Source organism: Saccopteryx leptura, chromosome 1 (assembly GCF_036850995.1).
Source record: "Saccopteryx leptura isolate mSacLep1 chromosome 1, mSacLep1_pri_phased_curated, whole genome shotgun sequence".
Taxonomy (NCBI): domain Eukaryota; kingdom Metazoa; phylum Chordata; class Mammalia; order Chiroptera; family Emballonuridae; genus Saccopteryx; species Saccopteryx leptura.
In genome coordinates this window covers 161980429-162004834 of record NC_089503.1, presented here as the reverse complement: position 1 = coordinate 162004834, position 24406 = coordinate 161980429, and the positions used below count along the sequence as shown (strand labels likewise).

At 50.2% G+C, this 24406-nt stretch overlaps 1 protein-coding gene across 2 annotated transcripts in view; it reads right to left on the bottom strand.

Moving 5' to 3' along the window:
• LOC136401231 (calpain-9) overlaps positions 1-21902 on the bottom strand; it is a 41369-nt gene extending 19467 nt beyond the window's left edge. The window contains exons 1-10 of one of the 2 annotated variants that reach the window (XM_066379128.1): positions 21619-21902; positions 14728-14797; positions 13725-13843; positions 11561-11694; positions 10638-10806; positions 9623-9706; positions 7076-7117; positions 6843-6928; positions 4085-4162; positions 1266-1426 (exon numbers count right to left, since the gene is read on the bottom strand). In XM_066379128.1, the coding sequence (XP_066235225.1) occupies positions 1266-1426; positions 4085-4162; positions 6843-6928; positions 7076-7117; positions 9623-9706; positions 10638-10806; positions 11561-11694; positions 13725-13843; positions 14728-14797; positions 21619-21831 (1156 nt within the window). In that variant the 5' untranslated portion in view covers positions 21832-21902. The remainder of the gene's footprint in view (positions 1-1265; positions 1427-4084; positions 4163-6842; positions 6929-7075; positions 7118-9622; positions 9707-10637; positions 10807-11560; positions 11695-13724; positions 13844-14727; positions 14798-21618) is intronic. The other variant, XM_066379138.1, reaches the window with a different exon arrangement.
• Between the last annotated feature and the right edge of the window lie 2504 nt (positions 21903-24406).

Genomic DNA, 24406 nt, shown 5'->3' with positions numbered 1-24406 from the left:
AAAAGAGGCAGATTATTTTTTCTCCTTTAAAAGCAAAACAAAACAAAAGACACACACACACACACACACACACACACACACACACACACACACCACCCTATCTTCCCAAACCCGAGAAAATTTCTTTTCTTCCTATTCTGATCACCCTGCTGCCCTACTTTCTAGACCCGCTGTGAGAACACAGTCCCCTCTGCTCATTTCCACCTTCCTTTGAACCATTTCCCAGGCAGTCTGTGTGTGTGTGTGTGTGTGTGTGTGTGTGTGTGTGTGTGTGACAGAGATAGAGAGAGGGACAGATAGGGACAGACAGACAGGAAAGCAGAGACATGAGAAGCATCAGTTCTTTGTTGTGGCACTTTAGCTGTTCACTGACTGCTTTCTCATATGTGCCTTGACCAGGGGGCTACAGCAGACTGAGTGACCCCTTGCTCAAGCCAGTGACCTTGGGCTCAAGTCGGTGAACTGTGCTCAAACCAGATGAGCCTGGGCTCAAGCCGACAACCTCGGGGTTTTGAACCTGGGTCCTCCGCGTCCCAGTCTGACATTCTATCCACTGCACCACCGCCTGGTCAGGTTGCCAGGCAGCCTTTTAAAGATGTTCTTGTGGATCTAGTTGGTAACAGTTTGTTCCATCTTAATATTTCCACTTGGCATTTCAAGTGGGACAGCAGTGCACTTATGGCCCAGCACCATCTGATGGTTGTGTAATTTGGCAGAATCGACCTCCTCCTCAGCTCCAGGGGTGAGGTCTGATGAATCTAGGTGAGCCTCTCTTGCCATGAGAATGGGACTAAGCTAATTAGCCCATAGCATTCACCAGGCAGGACTGGTTTGAGGAATTTCCAATTAAAAGGAAATTGAGGACTTTTGTTTAATGACATTTAGGAGCTCTTGCTGTGACAATAAAGAAAGCCAGACTCAGGAAGAATAGAGGAGAAAGGGCAGAACAGAATTACAAACAAACAGGTGATAGGCCTATGCTTGAGGAATGCCCTACTTCTCTGAACTTTTCAGTTACAGAATTAGTGTTTTCTATCACTTGCCATGGAAAATAACTTAAGTGGGAAAACAAAGGAGTTTCCCTGAGCAATTCTTCCCCAGCTTCCTGCCAAATGGTTTCAACTCTCTTTACCCAATCATACCTGAACTTCTACTAAATGCCACAGTTCAGGCTTTCTCTAGGGTCCTGGCCTCGATCCACTGACATCCCCAGGTTGGACTGAACATTTGGTAATGACAGACAGAATGACAGGCAGACTACCAACCCAGGAAATTGCGGCAGCCTCCAGCCGTGGAGCCCCGCACCCAACTTCCTTGGTGGATTGTCACCTCCCATTTGTGTCCGGTGTCCTCCTCCAGGGCATCAGGTGTGAGGTTGCAGATCTCAACTTTGTCAAAATGGGCTTTGAAGTCACGAAATGCCATCCTGCAGCAAAGTGGAGAGAAATAATGCGTAGGCAGTGATGCTGTGGTTTGTTCATTCATTCACTCACTCATCTAACAGACAGTGCGCCCATCCTCAAGCAGTGGGAAGACCTCAGGTGTGCAAAGACAGAAAATGCACACACAAAAAATTTAAGAAAAGAATTACGAAGACAAAAAGAAACCAAAAGTAACAATATAGGTTGATTACATGTAAGTGTTACAAGAAAATAAAGTCAGATGCAGGAGGAGGGTGCAGGGCTGGGTCTTAACAGAGAAGTAAGGGAATGCCTCACTGACCAGGTGCAGGGACCCAGGACACGTGTGTTTGCTGGGCTCCCACTAAATTTCCTCACTCCCTCTGCCTTGTTTCTCTTTCTACCACCAGCTCGATCATAGGCACAAGTAGCCCATCAAACTCTGGCTCCTACCTCCTGCTCATATTCAGCAATTTGTGTGAGGACTAATTCCCAACTTGAGCATTTTTTCTGCAAGTTTTGCTCTTTTCATATAACTCATTAACCCAGAGCCTCTGTGCTCAAAATTCAAGGTAAGTTTGTCTCTAATTTCCAATTCCACAGCTTGTCACTCTTTCAAACACTCTGTGTGGTTTCCACAAATTTTGTCTACTTTAGACTTTTCCTGAGGCAGATATAGCTAATGGGTCACCAAAGTTCACCCAAGACAGGGCCATCTAAGAAGGAAGGTGAGCAGTGTGTTACTTCTGGATCAAGGCTTTTAGGAAGTGGGATGTCTTCTTCAATCTTCCCTTTTTCTCCTCCTCTGCTGGCTTTTTGCAGATGACCATGTGGCCCCAGGGGACGTTGGAGCCACACAGTAAGAAGAGTTTGGTCCCTGAGCCACTGCCCAGAGATAGCCACCACAGAGGAGGAATGGCCTGTGGACTGTTCCATGATTGAGAAATAAACCTCAATGCATTTTTGTCCTTACACATTTTGAGTGTCCTTGTTCCAGCAGCTAGTGTTACCCTAAGTCAGGGGTCTCAAACTCGTGGCCCGTGGGCCGCATGCAGCCCGCCGAACAATTTTGTGTGGCCCGCAGACTAATCCACGAAGTTCAAAATATTTTGGATAAAATTAAGTAAGCCTAGGGGCCTACTTGTGTTTTTCATTTCTCTAGCATCCTAGCTAGATATTAACTTGGTCGTTTTGTGACACTGAGTAAACTGCATGTACGATTGTGCTTGTTGTACTGATTTTTTTTTGTTTTCAACTGCAGTGAGAAAAGTGTTGCGTAACAGTTGCCTTTTGTAGACCTAGTGCAGCCCGCCGAACGCTGTGATCTTGCTCTGCCGCCCACATGCTGAGTTGAGTTTGAGACCCCTGCCCTAAGTCATCAGTCCTTGAAGTATGGAGCCAGCATAACAATTTCTTTTTACTTTTTAAGTGACAGGAGGAAAGATAGTGAGACAGATTCCCGCATGCACCCCAACTGGTATCCACCCGGCAACCCCAGTCTGGGATACAATGCTCAAACTGACTGAGCTATCCTCAGCGCCTGAGGCTGATGCTCAGACCAACTGAGCCCCTGGCTGTGGGAGGGGAAGAAAGAGTAGAAGGGGAGAGAGAGGGGAAGAAAAGCAGATAGTCACTTCTCCTGCGTGCCCTGACCAGGGATCAAATCTGGGACTTCCACACGCTGGGCCAATGCTCTATCCACTAAGCCAACCAGCCAGGGCCAACAGAATTCTGAATATGTGATAGTGTAGCAGTTGGGCAGGAGGTTGCAGGAAATACTGGAGCTGGGAAACAGATATCCATGCTATGAATGTGGCAAAATATTTGCTAAACCTGTTGTCAATAAAAAATAAGGAAGACAGACCCAATAAATGCTTACTGGGCTGTGCTCTAAGGGAAAGAATGGAAAAAGCTGAAATATTAGTGTGGGCTGGTTTCTGCTTGTTGTATTTAATGTGGTGTTATAGGAAAGAGATAAGCTTAGGCAGGGACTAACCAGTTTAAGCACATGACACTAGGGTCAGGCATCAGGAAGTTGTGGTCTTGCCAACTGTTTCTGGATGCCATAAGAAGAAATAAGATTGAAAAAGAAACTTCTAAAAATAAAGGCCCATTAAAATTTTTTTAGTTAAGCAAAGAGACTCAGTCCAGATTAGGCATTTTTCCTTCTCACGTAGGTCTATGCTATTAGATGCTCTCAAGGTAACTGCCTTCAAGGGTTCCTATCATCACAGTGGGCATGGAGGAAGGGACCCTGCCTGTCTTCAAATTCAGGTGCAAACTCGGAGAGCTCAGAGGAGGAGTGCAGGGGACCAGAGGCTCTGTCCCCTGCTCTCTGGATGACTGAAATGCCCTTGACACCCAGAGAAACCTGGAAGTGCAATGAGTTCCTCAAATGTAACGAATTACATTCTGTGCCAACCTGTATGTATATAAGGGGCTTGAGACTGAATTATTTGAATTGCTCAAAATAAATGAAAGAAAGAAAGAAGGAGAAAGAGAGAGAGAAAGAGAGAGGAAGAGAGAAAGAAAGGAATGGAGAGAGGGAGGGAGGCAGGGAGGGAGAAAGAAGAAAGGAAAGAAGGAAGGAAGGAAAGAAGGTTGGGCTCCTTGCACCTAAGAGCCGTGGGGCATGCTCACACCTGCTTTGTGGTTTATACAGAAGTGACAATAGATTACTGTACCAGAATTCTCCATCATCGAGAGCGGTGTGACACAGGCGCTGCTGCTCTGTTGGGTCAACGGCACGCCACTCGGAAGAGCTAGGAGTGAACACAGTCAGCCTTAGGCCGTGGGCCAGGAGCAGCAGCCAAACCGACACCAGCCTGGGGTGGGTGGAGGAGTGCCCCTCCCCAGGGAGAAGCACAAGGGGTTCGTTGTTGTCATCGTCATCATCATCATCATTGTTGCCGGTCAGTGACTATTTACTGGGCCCCAGAGATGTGCCCGGGGATCTAGAGGCTGGTTGGCAATGTAGGTTCATGGCAGCTGAGGGAAAAAGGCCCTCAGCACCATTGCTCTCCCCAGTGGAAGATTATCATGGGACCATCACAGAGATAAACAGGGTAGCAGAAGGATCCCAACTGGAAGCCACAAATGGATTGAAATGTGTGACCTGGAGCACTTGTCTGACCTCTCCTCTTGGCTAATAAGCTGACATTTAAAAAGTGATAATAATAGCTTATGTTCACCATGCTTGACACTTTATGTACTAAGTACATTCTTTACCTAACCTCTCTAGGAAGTCATGCCCATCCTATGGACAGAGGGCTCAGGTGAGCAGCCTCCAAGACCACTGCATCCCTGAGACTCCCACAGCCACCTCCAAATAGGTCAAATTAAGTCACCAGCACTGCAGTGCACTAGCCAGTGCGGCCACCTCGGCCACCTCCATATATCTTGACCTGAGGTGGGAGGGGGGCTGAGGAGGAACATCTCCCCAGGTCCCGCATTCCAAGTTGGAAGAGTAAAGCTATATAAGAGCCACAATTTTCTTTCAAAGCCATTATCTTCTAAGTGCTCAGACCCAGACAATGAGCTGACGGGCCAAGCTGTGCCTTCAGCCCTGAGCTTGTAACAGGCAGGATCAGAATCAGGGATCAGGATGGGGACTGGCTCTCTGTCACCCAAGGCTGAGTGGGAGCAGGAGGCAGGTTTGATGACAACCTGGGTGCCTGTAAAAATGCACTTTTTCCATTTCTTGCTCTGCGTGATTCCCGGGAGAAAGAAAAGTGGCCCCTGCCCTTTGTAGACTGTGTCCTCTAAAGCAAGGGGTTCCAAGTTTACTCATAATATGAAGCAGCACTGATAATTTGTTTCAGTATTCCTGTTCTTTCTACAGTGTGTCCGTAAAGTCATGGTGCACTTTTGACCGGTCACAGGAAAGCAACAAAAGACGATAGAAATGTGAAATATGTACCAAATAAAAGGAAAACCCTCCCAGTTTCTGTAGGATGATTTGGCAGCATGTGTGAATGCGCAGATGATGACATAACATCGTTTATACAGCAGAGCAGCTCACGGCCATGCCAGTAGAGATGTGGACAGTACAGAGGAAAGTTCAGTGTGTTCTGTGGCTCGCTAAATTAGAATCCGTGACCAAAGTGCAACGTGAATATCAGCGTGTTTATAATGAAGCACCACAACATAGGAATAACATTACTCAGTGGGATAAGCAGTTGAAAGAAACCAGCAGTTTGGTGGAGAAACCCCGTTCTGGTAGGCCATCAGTCAGTGACGAGTCTGTAGAGGCTATACGGGATAGCTACCTAAGGAGCCCTAAAAAAACTGTATGTGAGCCCACATCGAACTGCACTGAATAGGTATGAAACTGGGAGAGTTTTTCTTTTATTTGGTGCAGATTTCACATTTCTATCGTCTTTTTGTTGCTTTCCTGTGACCAGTCAAAAGTGCACCATGACTTTACGGACACACTGTTTTTCCACCAGAAGAGGGAGGCTGATCTCTTTCCTTCCTCTGATGATGGCCCGGTCTGAATTGACAAGTAGTCCCTGGTGATCCCAGGCTAAAACCTGGTTAGTAAAGCCACGGACACATGGACCTGCTGACCTGGTGGCCTTGTCTGAGCTGAGGACAAACGCTGACTCAGTGTTATTCCAGTCCTAGACATGCTGCAGGGCTCCCCAGGGTCCTACGGGCTGTCAGTGGGCAGGAGGAGGGACAGAGTGGGGGAGAGATAGCTCCAGGTGAGCCCTGCCTGAGCACAGAGACACATCCTGATCCCAGTCACCTGGGCCACTTCCTAAGGGGCAAGGAAGGGACACATACCAGAAACGCAGACCTTTCTTTTAATTGTGGGCCCAATATATGACCCTTGGTTAACTGCTCTGTAATGGGTGATTTCCTATTCTACTTCCTTTGTCTCTCTGCTAGGCCACTGGGCTCTGACCGATGGCCGTTGGAAAGAATACTCTGGTGACCTGCTTGGCAATATTTTAGGAATTCTCAAGTTAAAAATACTCATTACCACCTCATCTCATCCAAAGTGCACATGCACATGCACACAGATGCATACATAGATGTAGATACAGATGCACACAGGCACAGACAGACAGACACACATAGACACTGCTTACTGGAGCTGGGTATATAAAAATATCTTATATCTGGAGATAAAGCCTTTTACAATATCCTGGGGATGTGAATAAGTTCCATGGGAGCTCAAACATTCACTGACATAAATATAATTACATGAAAGTTAAAGAGAAGCTTTTAGACTCATCCTTAAGAATCAAATTTGACTGCAAGGGGGGCCTGAGGGCCCAGGTAAGGTGCCCAGAAGTAGGACTGGGCCCCGTGTAAGAGCCAGGAGAGAGCTGCAGACAAACTGCTCCTCCTTCACACACCTGCACATGCCACCTGGACCGTGTGCCCATGAATAGAAAGAAGGGGGTAAGCCAGAGATGTGGGGCAGGGACTGACCTGTCACTCCAGGACCCGTTCCACTCCACCTGGCCCCAAGGGTTCCGGACTCTAATGAGCTCCACTTTCTGGCCGCTGAAGTTTACCTGGGAAACATGGAGTGATGAGTTCATCTACGAGCCCTGGTCAGGCCTGGCTTTATGGAAAGCCTTCTGACTGCAACACCCTAAAGATATGTCAAAACTCATCAGTTCTTCACTAGCCCTTGGGACTTTCCAATTCCTGTTAATTACCAGTGACGTTCTAGTGATAACCCCAGAATGGTGATGTTGAATCTAGGAAATAAAGAAGACTTGTGATTAACAAGTGATTAGTCCACTTAACAAGTGATTAGTCCACATGAGTCTTCAAATGAATGAGTTTTTGCTCTAGACCCAGCACAGCAAATGGTACAGAGTTCTCACAGAACTGTTACCATCATGTGCACATAACGACATTTCAGTCATCAACAAACTGCATACACGAAGGCAGTATACCATATAGCCTGAGTGTGTGCCAGCCTGTACCACCCAGGTTTGTGGGAGCGCACTCCTCTATGAGGTTCACGCAACCATGAAATTGCCTAAATATGCACTTCTCAGATGGCTGTCCTTTGTTAAGCTGCTCATGACTGTATGGAATTTCTTTCATCCTTAGCATCCTACTCACAGATGAATGATGAGAACACAGACACATGCTGGGAATTTGCACGACATTAAGCAAAATCCACTTCTCAGGCTTCTAACTCTGATTATCCTTCTCTAATCAGTTGTGCTATGAGGATCTCTGCCGCCCACATAGAGAACCCTTGACCCAGTGAAAAGAGACGCTTCTGCCATGACGTCCTTGGTCTATCCCACAGCTGGAAAGAGGACTAGTGAACTCTGCAAAGACTTTGGAGGAAAGAGAGTGAAAGTAAAGATTTCTATTCATCAACTAACCACATGTCTTAGCTCTCAGGACACTTGTTTTCATGCACTTGCCACACATTGTTGCATTTTTGATGTGAAAAAATAATTTATGAGTATAATATTTCCAGTGCAACATTTCAGAGGCTCATTAATTAAAATGAGCAGGGAAGATAAAGTCCTTGTAGGTGCAGAAGAGTAAACGCAACTTAACTGAGCATCATGTGAGGTGGGAGTTTTCTGTGGTTACTGGGAATAATATGTAGGTCTAACATTAAAAATACACGTTTACCCCAGTGAGTGACTGGTGGGGCCTGGGAGGAAGGAAAGGAGCCAGTGCAAGTAGCTATAACCCTAAATGCTCCAGGTGGGCATTGCCCACCTCGATCCCAGTGAAGAGGAGTGACAGGTTCTTCCTTCTGCACTCTTCACTTCTGCTCATGTGGAGAGCATTACCTGAAGTGTGGGCAGCAACAGGAGTGCTTGTGTCCTTCAGAAACTGGGTTTGAGACTCACCCAAGAGAGTCACAGATCAAGTGGCCAAGACAGGCCTTTGGACTTTACTGGACTTGAACCTGAGAAGGTGGATTCATGGCTTCTCGTCTTCCTCATTATTCATCCCCTGCCCTTTTCTTTTCTACGTGTCCCTCAAAGAGCTCCCCTCCAGAACAGAGCCCTCACTAGGTGGATCCCGGGGATCAGTCCCCCCCCCCCACAACAGCTGCAGAGAAGAGACCTTATGATGGTTGATTTTGTGTCCAATTGACTGGGTCACGGAGTACCCATATATTCGGTTATACTTTGTCCTGGATGAGATTAGCATTTGATTCAATAGATTGAGTAAAGCAGCCTGGCCTGTGGTGGTGCAGTGATAGAGTGCTGACCTATAATGCTGAGGACATTGGTTTGAAACCCTGGGCTCACCTGGCCAAGGCACACACAAGCAACCAATGAACAGCTACAGTGAAGCAACTAGTTCTTGTCCCCCTATCTTCCTTTCTCTGTAAAATCAATAAAATCTTTTGGAAAAAATAAACTTTTAAAATAAACAAAGCAGATGGCAGTCACCAATGTCAGTGGGCCCCATCTAATCTGTTGAAGGTCTGAATAGAACAAAAAAGTGGAAGAAGGGAGAATTTGTTCTCTGTCTGACTGTAAGCTGAGACTTTGGCCCCGTTCTGCTCATGGACTAGGACTCATACCACTGCTTCTCCTGGTTCTCGGGCGTCTGCACTCAGACTAGAACTACACTACCAGCTTTTCAGCTTACAGAAAGCAGATGTAGGACTTCTCAACCTCCATAATAGATAGCATCAGCCAACTCCTCATTATGAATCTCAATCTCTCTTTCTCCATTTCTCTCTCTCTCTGTCCCTCTATCTCTGCCTCATATTGGTTCTGTTCCTCTGGAGAACCCTAACTATTACAGGACTGGAATGAGGGAAGAAAAGAAAAATCAAAGACCAGGTTCTCACACCTGCTAAACAGGTTTGGTACTGTGGTGAGATCACATGTTTCTCTCTTTCCTGTTTTGCTGTGTTGAATAGCCTGCCTCTTTTTTTTTTTTAAGGACTTTATTAATTTTTCAGAGAGGAGAGAGAGAGAGAGAGAGGGAAAGAGGAATAGAGAGTGAGAGAGAGAAGGGGGAGGAGCAGGAAGCATCAACTCCCATATGTGCCTTGGGAAGCCCAGGGTTTCGAACTGGCGACCTCAGTGTTCCAGGTCGACGCTTTATCCACTATGCCACCACAGGTCAGGCCGCCTGCCTCTTTTGATGAGACATTCTCCGAAATGTCTGAAAGTGGGTTTAAACTGGAATGCACTAAGTAACCACAGGGGCTAGCATTGTTGAGTCTGTCCTGGTACCCGTCAAGAGGGATTCAGGTCACCTACCTGGTCAATTCCTGTCACACTGTAGGCGTGACCCTTAATAAGACCAAAAGGCGTCCGGGCTTCTGATTCTGCAGCAGTTCTGGTCTGAAACACGAAAGAGCAGCATTGGAGCCATTGTGTAGGTCAAGACTGTGCTACCTGCCAGACCGAGCTCCGTGCCTGGATCAGCCCCTCCTGCTTGACAAGGTGATGGCTGTGAGCTGAGGACATGTGAAATGGATACATCAGGCACCCCTAAGGTGGTTAGAAGTGACATTCATCGACTCCAAGTCTCTTCTGAGTGAGGAGACTTTCATTTCCAGATTGGACTCTAGCGATTAGTTCACTGTTGTTTTTTTTTTCCAAACAGAACAACTTGACCGTCCCCATCACAAGACAGAAGCACAATCACACCAAAGAGGTGATAAGAAGCATATGACAGCGTTACAGCGTTATAGGCTTCCTCTGGAGGGCTCAGAGGAAGCAGGTTTACTAACAAAGAATAAATTCCCAAGAGGACACAGAAAACTTGAGTCAGTTTCAAACATACACGAGGTAAAATTATATGTGTATGCTTTTAATATACAAAGAAATTCTTTAAAATATTGTTAGATTTCTATCTAAAGGCATGTTTTTTTATGATCTATGAAGCAAAATAAACAAGTTTGGGGAAAGTACATAGTAAGATGCGATTTAGTGAAATCAAGCCAACCCCCCATCTCCGTTTGTGTATATATGCACGTGCCCATTTGTACCAGCAAGGGAGAGGTGTGACAAGCATGCACCAGGCATCACGGGTTGGCGATGGGGGAGGGAGACAGAAATGTGCCTTTAAGTATCGCCGGATTTTCCCATATGATAGATACAGCCAGTAAGTCTTACCTTTGTAATTTGAAAAACATTAAATAAAAGCTTTCATTTTAATTAAAATAAATACCCTGCCCCTGCTGAAACTCATGTTCCTCCTTGAATGTGGCCAGGGCACCTGGCTGAGATCTCTGGCCCTACCACAGTGCCTAGACCGTGAGCAACTTACATCAATGGAGCAGCCCACCAGAGAGCCCCTCTTCAAGGCCTTCTCTAGAATCTCATAGAAGTTTACTGGAGCTTCTTTAGTAGTGAAGGTCTCTGCTACACCTCCGGTGAAGTCTTCCATGGCCTCGATGGCGCTGCCTCCCTTCAGAGCCTCATAGCTCCCATTCAGCCTGTAAAGGCACGAGAAGAGTGGAGACTGCTGCAGGGAACAAGGCCGACCACTAGGGGAAGACCTCAGCTAGCCCCCCCCCCCCCCCCCCCCCCCCCCCCCCCCCCCCCCCCCCCCCCGCGCGCCTTCCTTGACGGTCTCCCAGGGCTGGCCGGAGGAGGAAGATGGGAAGCAGGGACAGAGTTCACTTGAAGCTATAAGGAAACAAGCCAGCCTGAGTGCCCGGTGAAGAGACAGTGTGGTGCCGTGGTCAAGAGCATGGATTCTGGTTTACTGCTGGCTGCAGGTTCAAGTTCTAATTCCACCATTTCCAAGCTGAATGATCTCGGGTCAAAAGCTTCCTAATTTACAAAACAAGGTGAAGGTCGTACTCTCCCTCATAGGGCTGCTGTGAGGTGTAAATGAGTGTGTGTCTCTCTCTTCTCACATGGAACAGGGCCTTTCTCCATCTTTTTGGTCTCATGCACTCCACTCATTTCCAAAGTTACCAGATCAGCACCTTTCTCTCCAACCCTTCCGTGAATCTGTCTCGTAGATTTATTTGTAATAGAGCTAGGTTTTGTTGTGGTCTACATTTCATCCCGGGATCCCCCATCTTCCTATGGTTCTGATAAAACAAAACAAAAGAAAAAGCACCACCTGCTGCGCACACCTGTAAACGCTGAGCTCGCTCTCCTGCTCCACAGAAATTGCACAAAAAGCCCCGGGAATGGAGCCAACTCGTGCGCAGGGAGCTCTGCGCGGGCGGCACTCACTTGGCGTAGGCTTTTTCCAGCAAGGCGCTCCAGAACTCGTTGTTGTCGGCGGAGTGGAGGAAGATCAAGCGGTCCCTGAAGGTGGGCAGGCGGTCATCGATCACCACGTCCAGCCACTCACTATGCTGCCAGAACTGCAGCCCCGTGGAGACGGAAATTAGGGGGTGAGTCACAGGGCAGGCCCAGTCCCATTTGCAAATACCCATCACTTTGCTCCCCCCCCCCATCCCCCGCGCCCACCGTCAGACCAAACTGCCCTTATGGTCCTGAGGGACATCACATGTGGTTCCTTGTTCCCTGATTGGGTCACGTGGACTCTGTGCGGAGCATCTGAACCTATCCCTGACACTCACTCAAACACTTAGTGTGGACCTATCACAGCGAGGGGAACAGGACAGTGCCACCCGTGGACACTGCACAGCACCCTGATGGGCCTTTCTCTCTCCTGAGAACCTGGTGCAGGGGGTGAGGGTAGGGATGGGTTTCTGTGCAAGAGGCTCTCTGCTCCCTCCCACCCCCATTCAGGCTGTCTTAGCTGTCCCTCTGCCAGTGTTCCCTCCTTGCCCAGAAGTGGAGCCTCCAAACTGGTGTTTTGGCCATTCACACAGAGAGAGAGAGCCTGTAGTGAGACAGGTAGACACTTATGCCAGGTGCAGACATGAGGGGAGTGTGTGTGCACACATAGGTGCATGCATGTGTTCTTATACACTTACATGTTTGTGCATGTATGCATCTGCATGTGTGAGAGCATGTGCGTGTATTTGCATGAGTGTGTCTGTGCCTTCCCATTTGGTTGGCCTTAGAGCGTCTTAGGTAAGAAGAGGAAGTGGGAGGAGGCGCGTTTATCTGCAGCTTTGCTGGGTCGCCTGAGTGTCTCTGTGTTCCTGAATTAGTCCAGGTGGACCTGCCCAGACCAGGCCCTGGCCCAGGCTGGGTGTGTTTTAAGGACTGTTGACCCACGCTCTCCGTGAGGGCTCCTAAGTGGTATTTCAGAGGGAATTCAGTGTGGGCACGCTGTCACCTGCCCCAGCTTGGCTCCCACTTGAGGGCTTCGCTCTCCCAACACATGTCATCTCAGGCCCTCTTGAGGACATTTGAGAATTCAAATTCAGCAGAGGCACTGTTTGGCAGGTGTTTAAGTTCTGGGCCTTAGAACTTCCTGAAGCAGTAGCAGGGTTGGGGGAGCTCAGGGCCGGTCTTCGAGGGGTCAGCTGGCTCAGAGAGCCTTGTGGGACAGCAGAGAGATGGCACTACCATCCTGGAGGTTCTGCTGGCCTCCCGAGCCTGCACACCTGGAACGTGACTGAAGACAGTGAGGAGCGGGGAGGGAAATTGATGGAGGATTGTCACAAGACTTCAGCATGTGACTGACAGGCCCCCAACAGGACAGCTCTCACTGCTGTCTGGCCCACATGAGCCTGGTGGCCTGAGAGGAGAAGGTGGCTGGGCCAGGACAGGAGTGTTTGCTGTGTGCCTGCATGCCACCTCCTTTGTAGGGTCCCTTGTCATTCAGTGAGATCCCCACAAGGTAGTCTCTTCTTCTTCCAGAGAGTATATAAGCTGGCCCTCACTAGGAAACTGCCTGCAGTCACCCTGAAGTAAATGGAAAGGCAGTGTCGCTCTCTGGTCAGACCCTGTGTGCAGCCAGGGTGGAGGACAGGGTGGCTGAAAGGGAGGGAGGAGAGAAAGCTGGAGACAAGCAGGGCAGTCCTGCCCGGCAAGGTTCTGTCCTTGGGGTCCCAGCCAGTTATGTCCTATGCTTCTCTGTTTTTATTTTTCAAATTCTCTTATGTCTCCAAATCTGCATTTCTTTAATAAGGAGACTCTCAGTCTATGAGACAATCCAGTTCCTAAGAGCTATAACCATTTTAGACCATCTGTGCTTAAAGCACAAGAATTTCCAAATATCAAAGCCCTTTGCACACGGACCTCCACATTTGCCAAAATACCACTCCCGATTTTGCTGCATGCTTTCCGGGGAGGTCCTCCTTAGCACGCCTGCACAGCTCGCCCCTTGCACTTGGGGGTCATCCATGACAGTGCAGTTTGGGACGCCACCTGTCACACAGGTAGGGTGGCTTTCCTCTGGGGTTTCCCAGCAGCTAAAGACATCCCAGGATCATGCTGGACCCCAGAGGCAAGTCCACGGCCAGCCCCCGCCTACCTGGAAGTGGAATATTCCGGCATAACCAGGGCCAAAGCCCTGGTCCTCGGGGACGACTCTCGCCAGCGCTTTTTGGTTAAGTGTAAGGGAGGCGATGGCGGCCAGCAGCCAGCAGTCGCCTGCAAAACGGAAGTCATAAGTCATGCTTTTCATTGCTCATTCACAGCCAGTGGGAAAACTGTGCCAGAAGATCTGGGGCGTTCTGGATGTGGCCACATCTTTTCTGCATTAAGAGATGGACAGAATACCAGCAAATGCCTCTGTCCTCCCCTCTGCCTCCCTTCCCCACTCTCAGGCCAGGTTATCATAAATAGCTGTCTCTGTCTTGGCAGTGCTGTGGGATATGTAGACGTGGGTTTCAGACATGAGCTCTGTAAGCATCAGCTCTGTGATGTTCCAGTGACCTCTCCTCAGAGGACAAGGCTGCAGACTTTAGTTTCAGCATGGCCAGACAGGCAGGTGTTTTATACCTGCAGCCTAAGCAGGTTTGTAGCACCTGGGGCTCAGAAATAGCCCCTGTGGTGGCTAGGGGCACATTTCTGGGACTGATGCCTGCCCTTAACCCAGACTGAATTAGTTATGGGTAATGATAGCTCTGTGGTCATTTGCTTTCAATTATAGTAGGTTTTCAAGTTCTGTTGACTAAATTTTCTGAGTCCTATCTTCAGTTAACACACAACTAGATAAAAATGCAAAAATGAAGTCAACTCTCAAACAGTATTTTGTGCATGTTGTTCCAGACTCCCGCACGCAGTCATGTTCCCCGGACTGCAGACAAATCCGTCCCCAGGGAACAAGAGTCACTGTGCTCCAATCAAGGAAGCAGAGGGGCTGGCAAGGAGGAGGGGAAGGAGGAGCAGAGAATGGTGGCCATGGTGGTCCTGCCACCCCAGGGACCCATTGCTGCTCTTGCTGGGGTGACAGCTCCGAGACCCCCTCCTGCCGGCCCTCGCGGGGCAGTCTGTCCAACCTGTCAGCACATGCTCCTTCAGCTCACACTTACCAAGTTCCCCCTGGCAGATATCGGTCCTGGTGGCCCCTCCAAGAATGAATTCTGGATTTTCCACTATTTCCTGGAAGAGTGAGAGTGTTATTAAAGTGAGGCCTGCCACGCAGTGTGCCAGCATGATGGGCCAGTCTCAGAGTCTCTCTCCTATCCTGGAGTACAGGCTGTTTTCCTATATTTTATTTTTATTTCCTGTAGGGGGGACATAAGAAGGGGAATGGCAACTGTGGTCTGTGCTCCACAGACAGGCCTTCACTGCTGGATCACATCCCCTGGGACAGGTCCTGCCTTCTGAACAGCCCCTCAGCTCAGTACTCTGGCCAAAGCAGGATGTCAGCCAGGTCCTGAGGATACCCAAGGCTACCCAGGCCCTGGGCAGGGTGTAAGGGGTCCTGGGTTCAAGTCCCAGCTCTTCCAACTCTTCATCTCAAAGTGGCGGTATACTCACTCCACTGCCCGGTGCCCAGGATTAAACACAAGTTCCCACTCAGGTACCCAGCTTCCTTGCTTTTCAAACTATGCATTAGGGGCAAATTTTAAATATATCTATACTATAGTGATAGATATGTGCATCTATCTCTCATATAATTTTACTAAAGTGCATTATATATATTTTATTATATATTACATGTAATCCTATATATTATGTGTAATAATAAAATCATTAGTATATATGAATATATAGATACTATGGAGGAATAAGTATGAAATATTAACAAAAAACATTTAAAACATTTGTACAAAATTAATATACTCTTTTTTTTTTTGTATTTTTTTCTTTTTCTGAAGCTGGAAACGGGGAGAGATAGTCAGACAGACTCCCGCATGCGCCCGACCGGGATCCACCTGGCACGCCCACCAGGGGCGACGCTCTGCCCACCAGGGGGCGATGCTCTGCCCCTCCGGGGCATCGCTCTGCCGCGACCAGAGCCACTCTAGCGCCTGGGGCAGAGGCCAAGGAGCCATCCCCAGCGCCCGGGCCCTCTCTGCTCCAATGGAGCCTTGGCTGCGGGAGGGGAAGAGAGAGACAGAGAGGAAGGAGGGCGGGGTGGAGAAGCAAATGGGCGCTTCTCCTATGTGCCCTGGCCGGGAATCGAACCCAGATCCCCCACATGCCAGGCCGACGCTCTACTGCTAAGCCAACTGGCCAGGGCCAATATACTCTTTCTATTGTTTGACGGCAACAGGCTTCATTCCTGGCATAAAGTATAGCAACGAACAAGAGGGAAAGTTCCTGCTGAGTGACCCGGGGATAGGCCATACGCAAATGAACAGACACTTAAGGCCCCGAGTGGTCAGTGCCAGGACAGAGAAAGACAGTATGGGATGAGGCTGTTTGAGCCAGTGGTCAGGGAGAACTCCCGGGCAGCGACAGTGTGCAGGGAGTTGTGTGAAAGTCTAGGGCGAGGAAACGGGAGTTGGGAGTCAGGAGCCAGAGAGGAAGTCTGGCCATGGCGGACGCCCCATCATTCTAACGGGATCTCAATGCAGGGTGAGGAGGGAACTTCCCCACCCATTTCCAGAAAACAGGCCTGGGGACAGGAATTTCCCCCACCCCCAGTATGTGGGCAACACCTGGGGAGACCACTGCCCTGAACTGTCTTCCTCCAGCTCAACCGGACCTGCTTTCCCTCTGGCCTGCGCCCCAGAGAATTAGCGGGGGATGGTGAGTCATTTTGAAGGAAGGAAGCCTGACCAGGACCAAGAGCTTAAGTGGGAAATGATGGTGATGTCTTTGCAGCCTCCAGGGTGTGCAGCGTGTGGAGGGTGGACATGCGGAGAGTGCTGTGTAGGGTTGATGGATTTTAATATTCCAGTAAACTCAACCAGGGGCTTTTATGGAGAACACTGTGCTCTCAGTTTACCAGAGAGCCAGGCCTGGCAGAGTCCCACTGACATCCTGTCATGAAACCCCTCGTATTCCAGTCCTCAGTGCCAGGAGCCTCGGAGTCCTATCATTAGGTCATCCTACTCTCCAATATGGTGGGAAGGGCAGCGGAAAGTCCTGGGAGCGGAAAGTCAGGGAGGCAGCTCCTTCATGCAGGCCTCCTGGCTTGCCTGTGTGGGCCTTTCCCGCCTATGCAATGAGGCATAGGGGTGCTCTCTCTCCCTGACCTCAGCTCCCAGGGGTGCTGCAGGGGGCTTGGGACCTGGCCAGTGGAAAGGTGCAAAGCAGGAATGTGTGAGTGGTCTTAATAGCACCCCATCCGGCTCTGGGCAGGCCACCTAACTCATCCAGGCTTTTTCCTCATCTGTCACATGACACACAGACCACCTTCCTCTAGTTCGGACATTTGGGACCCCACCCAGAATCTGTATTTAAGTCTCTGACCAAAGGGCACCCAGGAGCACCCATAGCCCACCCTGCACAGCCCAGCCCCACTCTAAGGTTTGACCAAACCATGCTCGCATTGCTATGGCTACTCATTTTTAAAGTGGATGGAAAATGGACAGTGAGGCTGGCAGATGCCTGTCCAGCAGCCTGTGCCAGACCCTGAGCCTCCTGCACGGATGGTCTATGGGCGTGAAGGCCCCCTGCTTTCCCTCCGGCACCTTTGCAGGTATGGCCAGGCCAACTGTGCCTGCAGCTATCTCAGCCTTGCAACTCCCATCTTGCAAGTGGTCGTTTATGTCCAGGAGAGTTTTATCAAATCGCATCAAACTGTGGATCGGTGGAGAAAAATACAAAAAAATACACACAAAAAAAGAGCTAGTAATTTTCTCCAAGTGAACACATATCTATTAGGTATAAACAGGTGAGGTTCCAAATGTGTGACTGATGCCCTTGTCTATCCAGTGTTGGGTATGACACAGTGCAGCTGTGTGCTGGCCATGGATGTTCTGTATGTATGTATGTGCTGAGGGGCAGCTGTGCTGTGGCGAGGGTAACATACCCGTGTGCTGAATATATGTGACTTGTGTAGGCACGCAGTATATATGTGCCCACGAGCATGTTTGTGAGATTGTGTGTGTGCTCAGGGTGTCTTACATTCATGCCTGGGGACTTTGCGTACATGTGTGTGGCCGAGAAGAACATTTGTTCATGTGAAAAGCAGTGTGGAAGCTTGAGGACAAGGGTTCCCTGAAACTACAGCTGTGTGACAGGAAGATCAGAGGGGTCTTGACAACTTGAAGTGATCCCAGCCTGCAGCTGGGGGACTGAGAGGGAGGTGAAGCTAGGCACCAAGTGGTATTCCTGCAAGACTGAGGGCCCAGGGACAAAGAAATGGTGGCTTTCAAGGTCTGTTCTGTTCATGTTGTACTTCATCAAGGGCTCAGCCCAACAACACACAGACTTTTCTCTAAGTAATCACTTTAAGAAGAGAAAAGCCACTTTTCTAATGTGGTTGGAGAGGTTAGGCCCTGCTATCGATAACTGTGTGCTGCTGCCCAGGTGTCCCAGAGCTGTGGAGGTGTATGGGGACAGAGGGTGTCTCAGAACATTCAACAGCATGGGGGGGGTGAGCCCAGTGTGCAGGGAGGTCATGGCCACGTGCCCTGGTGTATGCTGGCTGCCAGGAGTGTGGGTAGTGCCTTCAGGGACCAGGTGTCCTGAGTTTAGGCTGAGAAGTGGGGGAGGAAATTGCATGGAAGAAAGCAAATGGTTTCAGGCAGGCAGGGAGTTGGGAAGAAAACCGAGGCCAAGGCAATTGTGAGCCGAGGAAGTTGGGCTGCAGGCCCAGGAAGCCAGGCTGTTGGTGAACTGCTCTTCACCCATGTGGCTGTCTCCCCATCAGGCTGGGATACCCAATCTCTGACCAGCTCCTACTTGCTCAGACCCACAGCCCCTCTCACAAGGCCTGGTGCAGACCACACCCACTGGGGGTGAGCTCTTTCTCTACAAGTTAGCTGGTCACCCCACCCCCACACCAAGCCCCCAGGATATCCAACTCGGTGCTCCCTGCCCTGGGCTCTCTGGAGTGCAAAGCTGGCTGCACAGCACCCTCCTCCCCGATGTCCCCTTGACTTTTCTGGTTTCAGCTGCTCTGCTGGGTGTGCCACTCCCGTCCGCAGGCACAGCTGTGTTTGCCAAGAAGGTGGTGCTAGGAGGGCACCCTGCCGCATGATCTCACTGGGCAGCTGGCAGCTGCTGCCCAACATGCACCACAGACATGCTGAACAGAAGTGCAGCAGCAGTCCAGCCACAGAGGCCTTGGGGGAACACTGGAAACTGACCACTTCCCTGCTGCCCCCTATGCTCCCGAACCAGGGACCTGGAGCTTCATCCTGCAAGCAGAACCTCAGTCCCAGATTCCCCAGATGTCTATCAGATACAGTGCAAAGCCCCAGCCTCCCCACCCTCACATCCCGAATAGGAAACATCTGTGTCTGGGAAGAGCGATGATCTCCGAGAAAGTCGAGCTTTGACAAAGGAAAGGTGGATAGTAGGCTACAGGGTTACAGTCAAAGCCAGGGGTTAGTGGTGTGGAGTACAAGGGTGGGGCACCCTCCTCCTTCCCCTCCCAGATGGGGAGAGGCTGCTGGTGTTGGTTTACAGACACAGGTGGGCCTGTCATCCCCTGCGGAGCACTCTGAGGAACTGTCCCAGCCCCTAGCCCCATGCCCTTGGCTGATGCCTTCATGGGGCCACACCACAACCCACAGCTTCTTCTGCCCAATTCTTCCCCATCCTTTCCACAGGTGTTGATCCTAAGAGCTCCCCTGTATAAACAATCACTCACTGTCCCACAGGCTAATTGTGTCTGGGGTCAGAGAGGAGGTCATCTAGTTGTAAGAAGGGTTGCTGTCCATGGAGGTGGTGTTTTCTGCCAGAAGGAAGAGAGGCAGAGGGCAGAAAGGGCTGCCCAAGGTGGGCTCACACCCATGTCCTGCTCTGCCAACCACCACACTGTGCTTTCAGGGCAACAAAGTGCCCCCCCTCCATCAGGAAGCAGTGTGCTAGTGAGTGCAGTGGCCTTGGGACCAGACCTGCCATGTCCTTGTCCTGTGTGGTGTTAGCCTCCAGGCTCTGGTCTCTTCTTCAGTCGACCAGGGTTACAATAATGCCCTGCTCTCAGGGTTGTTTGAAATTCAGTGAGGTAATTCTGGTCAACAGGAAATGTTGCTTGGGCCATAGTAACTATTGGCTGTTGCCATAGTAACTTGTGGTTGTTATCACGGTTGAGGCGCAGTGGGGCCAAGACAAAGGAGCTCCTGCTCCCCGAACATGGCTCTCAGGCAGCACACAGGTGCGCCCACACCTACAGTGACACAGCATTGGTGCTGACACAGAGACACCAGGTGCTTGCAGATCAAGACGGCTCTGAGGGGAGGCCACTGAGCAGGAGTCCAAGTCTCCCTGCCAATAGAGCATGCTGGCCGGCTGGCCTGAGGGGATGGGGATGCTGTGGGAGCAGTGACCATGAGAAAGGGGCATGGGGTGCAAGGGCAGCGGGTCATGGGGAGCCCTGCCTCATTCCCAGGCAGCACTGAGCCCCCTGAGGGCACTGAGTGGCCCTGGGGCAGTCAGGGGATGTATAGGGCTGGGGGTAGGGAGACCAGCTCAGAAGGGGAGAAAGCTGCTCGCAGGAGGAAGGCTCAGCCCTCCCGGGATCACCTTGTCAGACTTAGGAAACACTAGAGAACTAGAAACAGTGTACACGTGCACCAGAGCAGGATGGCATGTAGGTGAGCACATGCATGTGCACACATGCACATGTGTGCACAGATGCCTGTACATGTGCACATGCACACGCACATACATGGCCTGCAGCTGGAAACAGCAGTAAAGAGCTTACACTGCATCTATAACAGTGTGGTGCACTTTGGACCGGGCCCTGAGAGCCCAGGCTGTTTTGGGTAAAACACTGACATTAATTGAATGCAGGGAGAGAGGGAGGAGGTTGACATGATGAACCCTGACTGCCCTTATGTATGATGAGACTCAGAGCTGATGATGAAGATGATGATGGTAGTGCCAGTAAGGGCAATAATGATAACAGCCATCATGTATTGAAAAATGTCTGTGTGCTGGACTTTGGACCCACACTGATTATTACTGACCCACTCGACAGGTGAGAAGACTGAGGCTTGGGACAACAGTTAGGTGATGTGCTAGTCACAGGACACATTAGCAGCAGGGTGGGGCCAGCACTCAGTCTTACCTTTAGGTCCAGCACTCCTTGCCCATAGTGACCTGCCCCCACAGGAGCCGCTCCCAGGCCAGTACCCACCCCAAGGGAATGAGAGCCAGTGGTGCCCGGTCAGAGGTCGAGCCCAGACTAATTTAGCATGGCAAATATTGACTCTTTGTCCCAAGTACCAGCTGGCACCCCTTTGGGACCTCCAGACTGTTGGGTGGGGCAGTGTGGATGGTGGCTCCCTTCCGGGAAGGGAGACTCAGGCTTTGAGGAGGGAGCCTTGCTTCCTGGTATTCCCTTCATCATCACACCAGGGCAGGCACCTGCTGAGTGAGTGTGCACCGCCCTGAGCATTCAGTACAGCATGGCCAGAAGCCCTGGGTCACCTCACAGGTGACCTTAGTGGTAACCCCCACTTGGGGGGATCCCAATGGCTTCCCACCCTCTCTGCAGGTTTGCCCTTGGTTCCAGTAGGACATGTCTCCTGAGATTTGTCCTGGAGAAAGCTTTGAGCCCCGCTCACTCACCACCTCTGGACAGGACCCTTTCTGACTCTGGCAGCTTTTGTGGGAGTCGGAGAGCTGGGGTTGGGTTGCAGCCAGATGCCCTGGGTACCATCCCCCAGCATTCCCCACTTGCTGGTGTGTGCCCCCTGTGCGTCATTCCTGCCCTCACACTGCACAGCTTCTCCACAACAGACTCAGCAGGTGTGCACAGATCACCCTGTAGCCCCTCCTCTCCTTTCTGTCCTCTCCTGAGCCGTGGCACCCCCCGCCCACAGCCACCTCCTCCTCATGGCTGCACTTACCCCTGGCCGTTTCCACACGAAGGGGATCTGTGGCCTCTCGCTGTAGAAGAGAGAGGAGCTGTTGGCCAGGAAGTCAGGATCCTCAAACAGGATGCCCTTCCGCAGGCACTCTTGCCTTAGCTGCTCAAAGCTCTGGTTTGAGGAGTGGGTGCTGCGGGCATCCCCAGGAACTGGGTGCCTCTGGGGCCCTGAGGCCTGGTAGAGGTAAGACATGGCTGCTCCTGGCCAGTGGGCGCAGGTCAGTGGCGATGGGTGGGAAGGAGAGAGATGCAAGTGCCTGTCAAGAAGGAACCCTCAGGAGTACCTGGGCTGAGCAGTACTTGGGCTCTACCTATTTGCCCGGGAACCTCCCTGTGGACACACCCTGAAGGCAAACTGTAAGGAGAGCCCTCTGCCCTCCAAGGGCTCCTGCAGACCCACAGGAAGCTGTGAGCCTGGGCCAGTTCCAAGCAGAGGCAAACCCTCCGCATAATGCTCTGGGGAGACCCAGCAGGAGAGGATTGCTATACAGGGAAAGAGAGCCAGAACCCACACTGGTCGAGGAGGTGGTGGCCAGGATTGGTTTTGCCCTGGGGAGAGTGCACGTCTTAAGTCAGAGAATGACAGTTTTGCAGGTAAAAGGGAGCTTAATAACAGTATACGTTTCAGGGACAGATCTTACATGGCTCTCTCTCATAGCCTGTCCCATGTTGATTTAGAAGAGGGGTTGGTGAACTTTTTCTGTAAAAAGCCAGATAGTAAATATTTTTGGCTTTGTGGGCCTTATGGTCTGTGTTGTGACCACTCAATTCATAAATTCTCTCCACAAAGCAGCAGGGGAAGAAAATGCTTGTGTTTTTGAATAAGCATCAAGCCAGACTGTGATGGGCATCACAGGCACTCTGCTTAGAGATTTTAAAGGAGGAAAGTGGCCTCCATCTAGACTGGCAGACACACCCCATCACACACACAGGTCCAGTAAGGGGACTTGATGGTACTGTTGGTCATGCAGGGTCCATCCTAACTTTACCTGGGAGTTGTGGTGACCACCTATGTTAGCTCCCCAGCTTTGTCCATGGTGGGAAACAAACTTCTCACATCGAAGACCGGAGTTGTGCATCTTTGAGTCTGGTGTCCACTGGAGTTCAGCTCCTAGTGTCTCACAGAAGCTGAGACACTGGGGTGGTGGCTCCCTTGATATTTCAAAATGAAGGGAAAGTATTTACAGTGATGAGATTTCTAAGGCAGTTGCTCTGAGAAAAAGAATGGGAGGGAGTTCTCTGCCCCTATTCCCAACAGGGTGAGTGAAGCCCCTTATTTTATTTTATATTTTATTTTATTTATGTTATTTTATTTTTTACATTTTATTCAGTGAGAGGATGGGAAGCAGAGACAGATTCCCACTAGTGCCTCGACTGGGATCCACCTGGCAAGCCCACTAGAGGGCGATGCTCTGCCCATCTGTGGCGTTGCTCCATTGCTCAGCAACCAAGCTTTTTCTTGGTGCCTGAGGCAGAGACCACGGAGCCATCTTCAGTGCCTAGGACCAAATCGTTCCAACTGAGCCATGGCTGCAGGAGGAGAAGAGAGAGAGAGAGAAAGAAGCTGAGAGGGAGGGCTGGAGAAGCAGATGGTTGCTTCTCCTGTGTGCCCTGGCTAGGAATCTAACCCAGGACACCCACCCGCTATTTGGGCGCCACCAGGTTCCAGTTGAGTGTGGATGAAAGTCCAAAGAGAGTGAGAAGTGGAGGCCAAATGGCCATGGGAGGGGGGCTGAAGAAGTGAGGAAACAGCGCAAGGCAGAAGTCCAGGCTCCGGGTCAGCATGGCGGGTCAGGTTGCCTTTGCATTTCTGTTGGTTGTTAGCCTGGAATAATGAGTTCCATGGGTACCTAACCTCTCCCCAGCCTACTGGCAGAAAACCCCATTGCCAACCAGCCAACCTTCCAGGAGCTCACAGTGGGCCAGTCTCTGCTCCAAATGCTTGCGTAGGCTAAGTTAATGACTCCTCACAACCACGAGAAAGGATTTTTCCTGCTGGGGATTGCAAAGAATATAAAAACATGCCAGATATGTTCCCCAGCCTTGATTAGAGAGAATATGGTGCAAAAATAGTGCCTGTACTGAAAGGGATGTGGGATACGCAGCACCCGCTGTCCCCTGACAACTACGTCCCCATGTAAGAGAATGAACGCGGAGGAGCAGATGTAAAGTGATGGGAAGGCAACCTGCTCATTAGAAATGCTTCATAAGTGACAGCACCTTACACTTGTTGCTGTTGTGCTGCTGGTTAAGTCTTCATGTGGTTGAATTATCACCTCTCTGGCTTGACATAAGACACTTAGAGGCTGGAGAACTCTCTATACTGAATGTTTCCCAGCACAACTACGAAGTAGGTGCTCAATACTTATTCACAACAGGTGGGAATTGTTGGTTCCCAAGAAGTAGATAAAATGTGTCATTTTTTCTCACTCAGGCATGGTGTCTTTTGGAGGTAGAACTTTGAACTTTAGGTGTCCTCCTTACTTAGGGGTTCTGTCTCTCTTCGAACCTGTATGGATTAATCAAATGTTGCTAGAGACTGGCCATGTCACTTAGGTTTTCAAGCTTCATGGCACAAAGCTGTGTGGGGTCCACTCTTTCAATTTTATAATCTTTGTAACTGAGGTCTGTTCACATGTGCTCAGAAGGTATTTGTTGCCAGTTTAATGGAAAGTTTTGCGTTAAGATCTTGGCATAACCCAGCAAGTGCAGGTGGACGTTTGCCTCCTAGGGAAGGATCTGGAATTGATAAGTAAATGCTTGGTGTT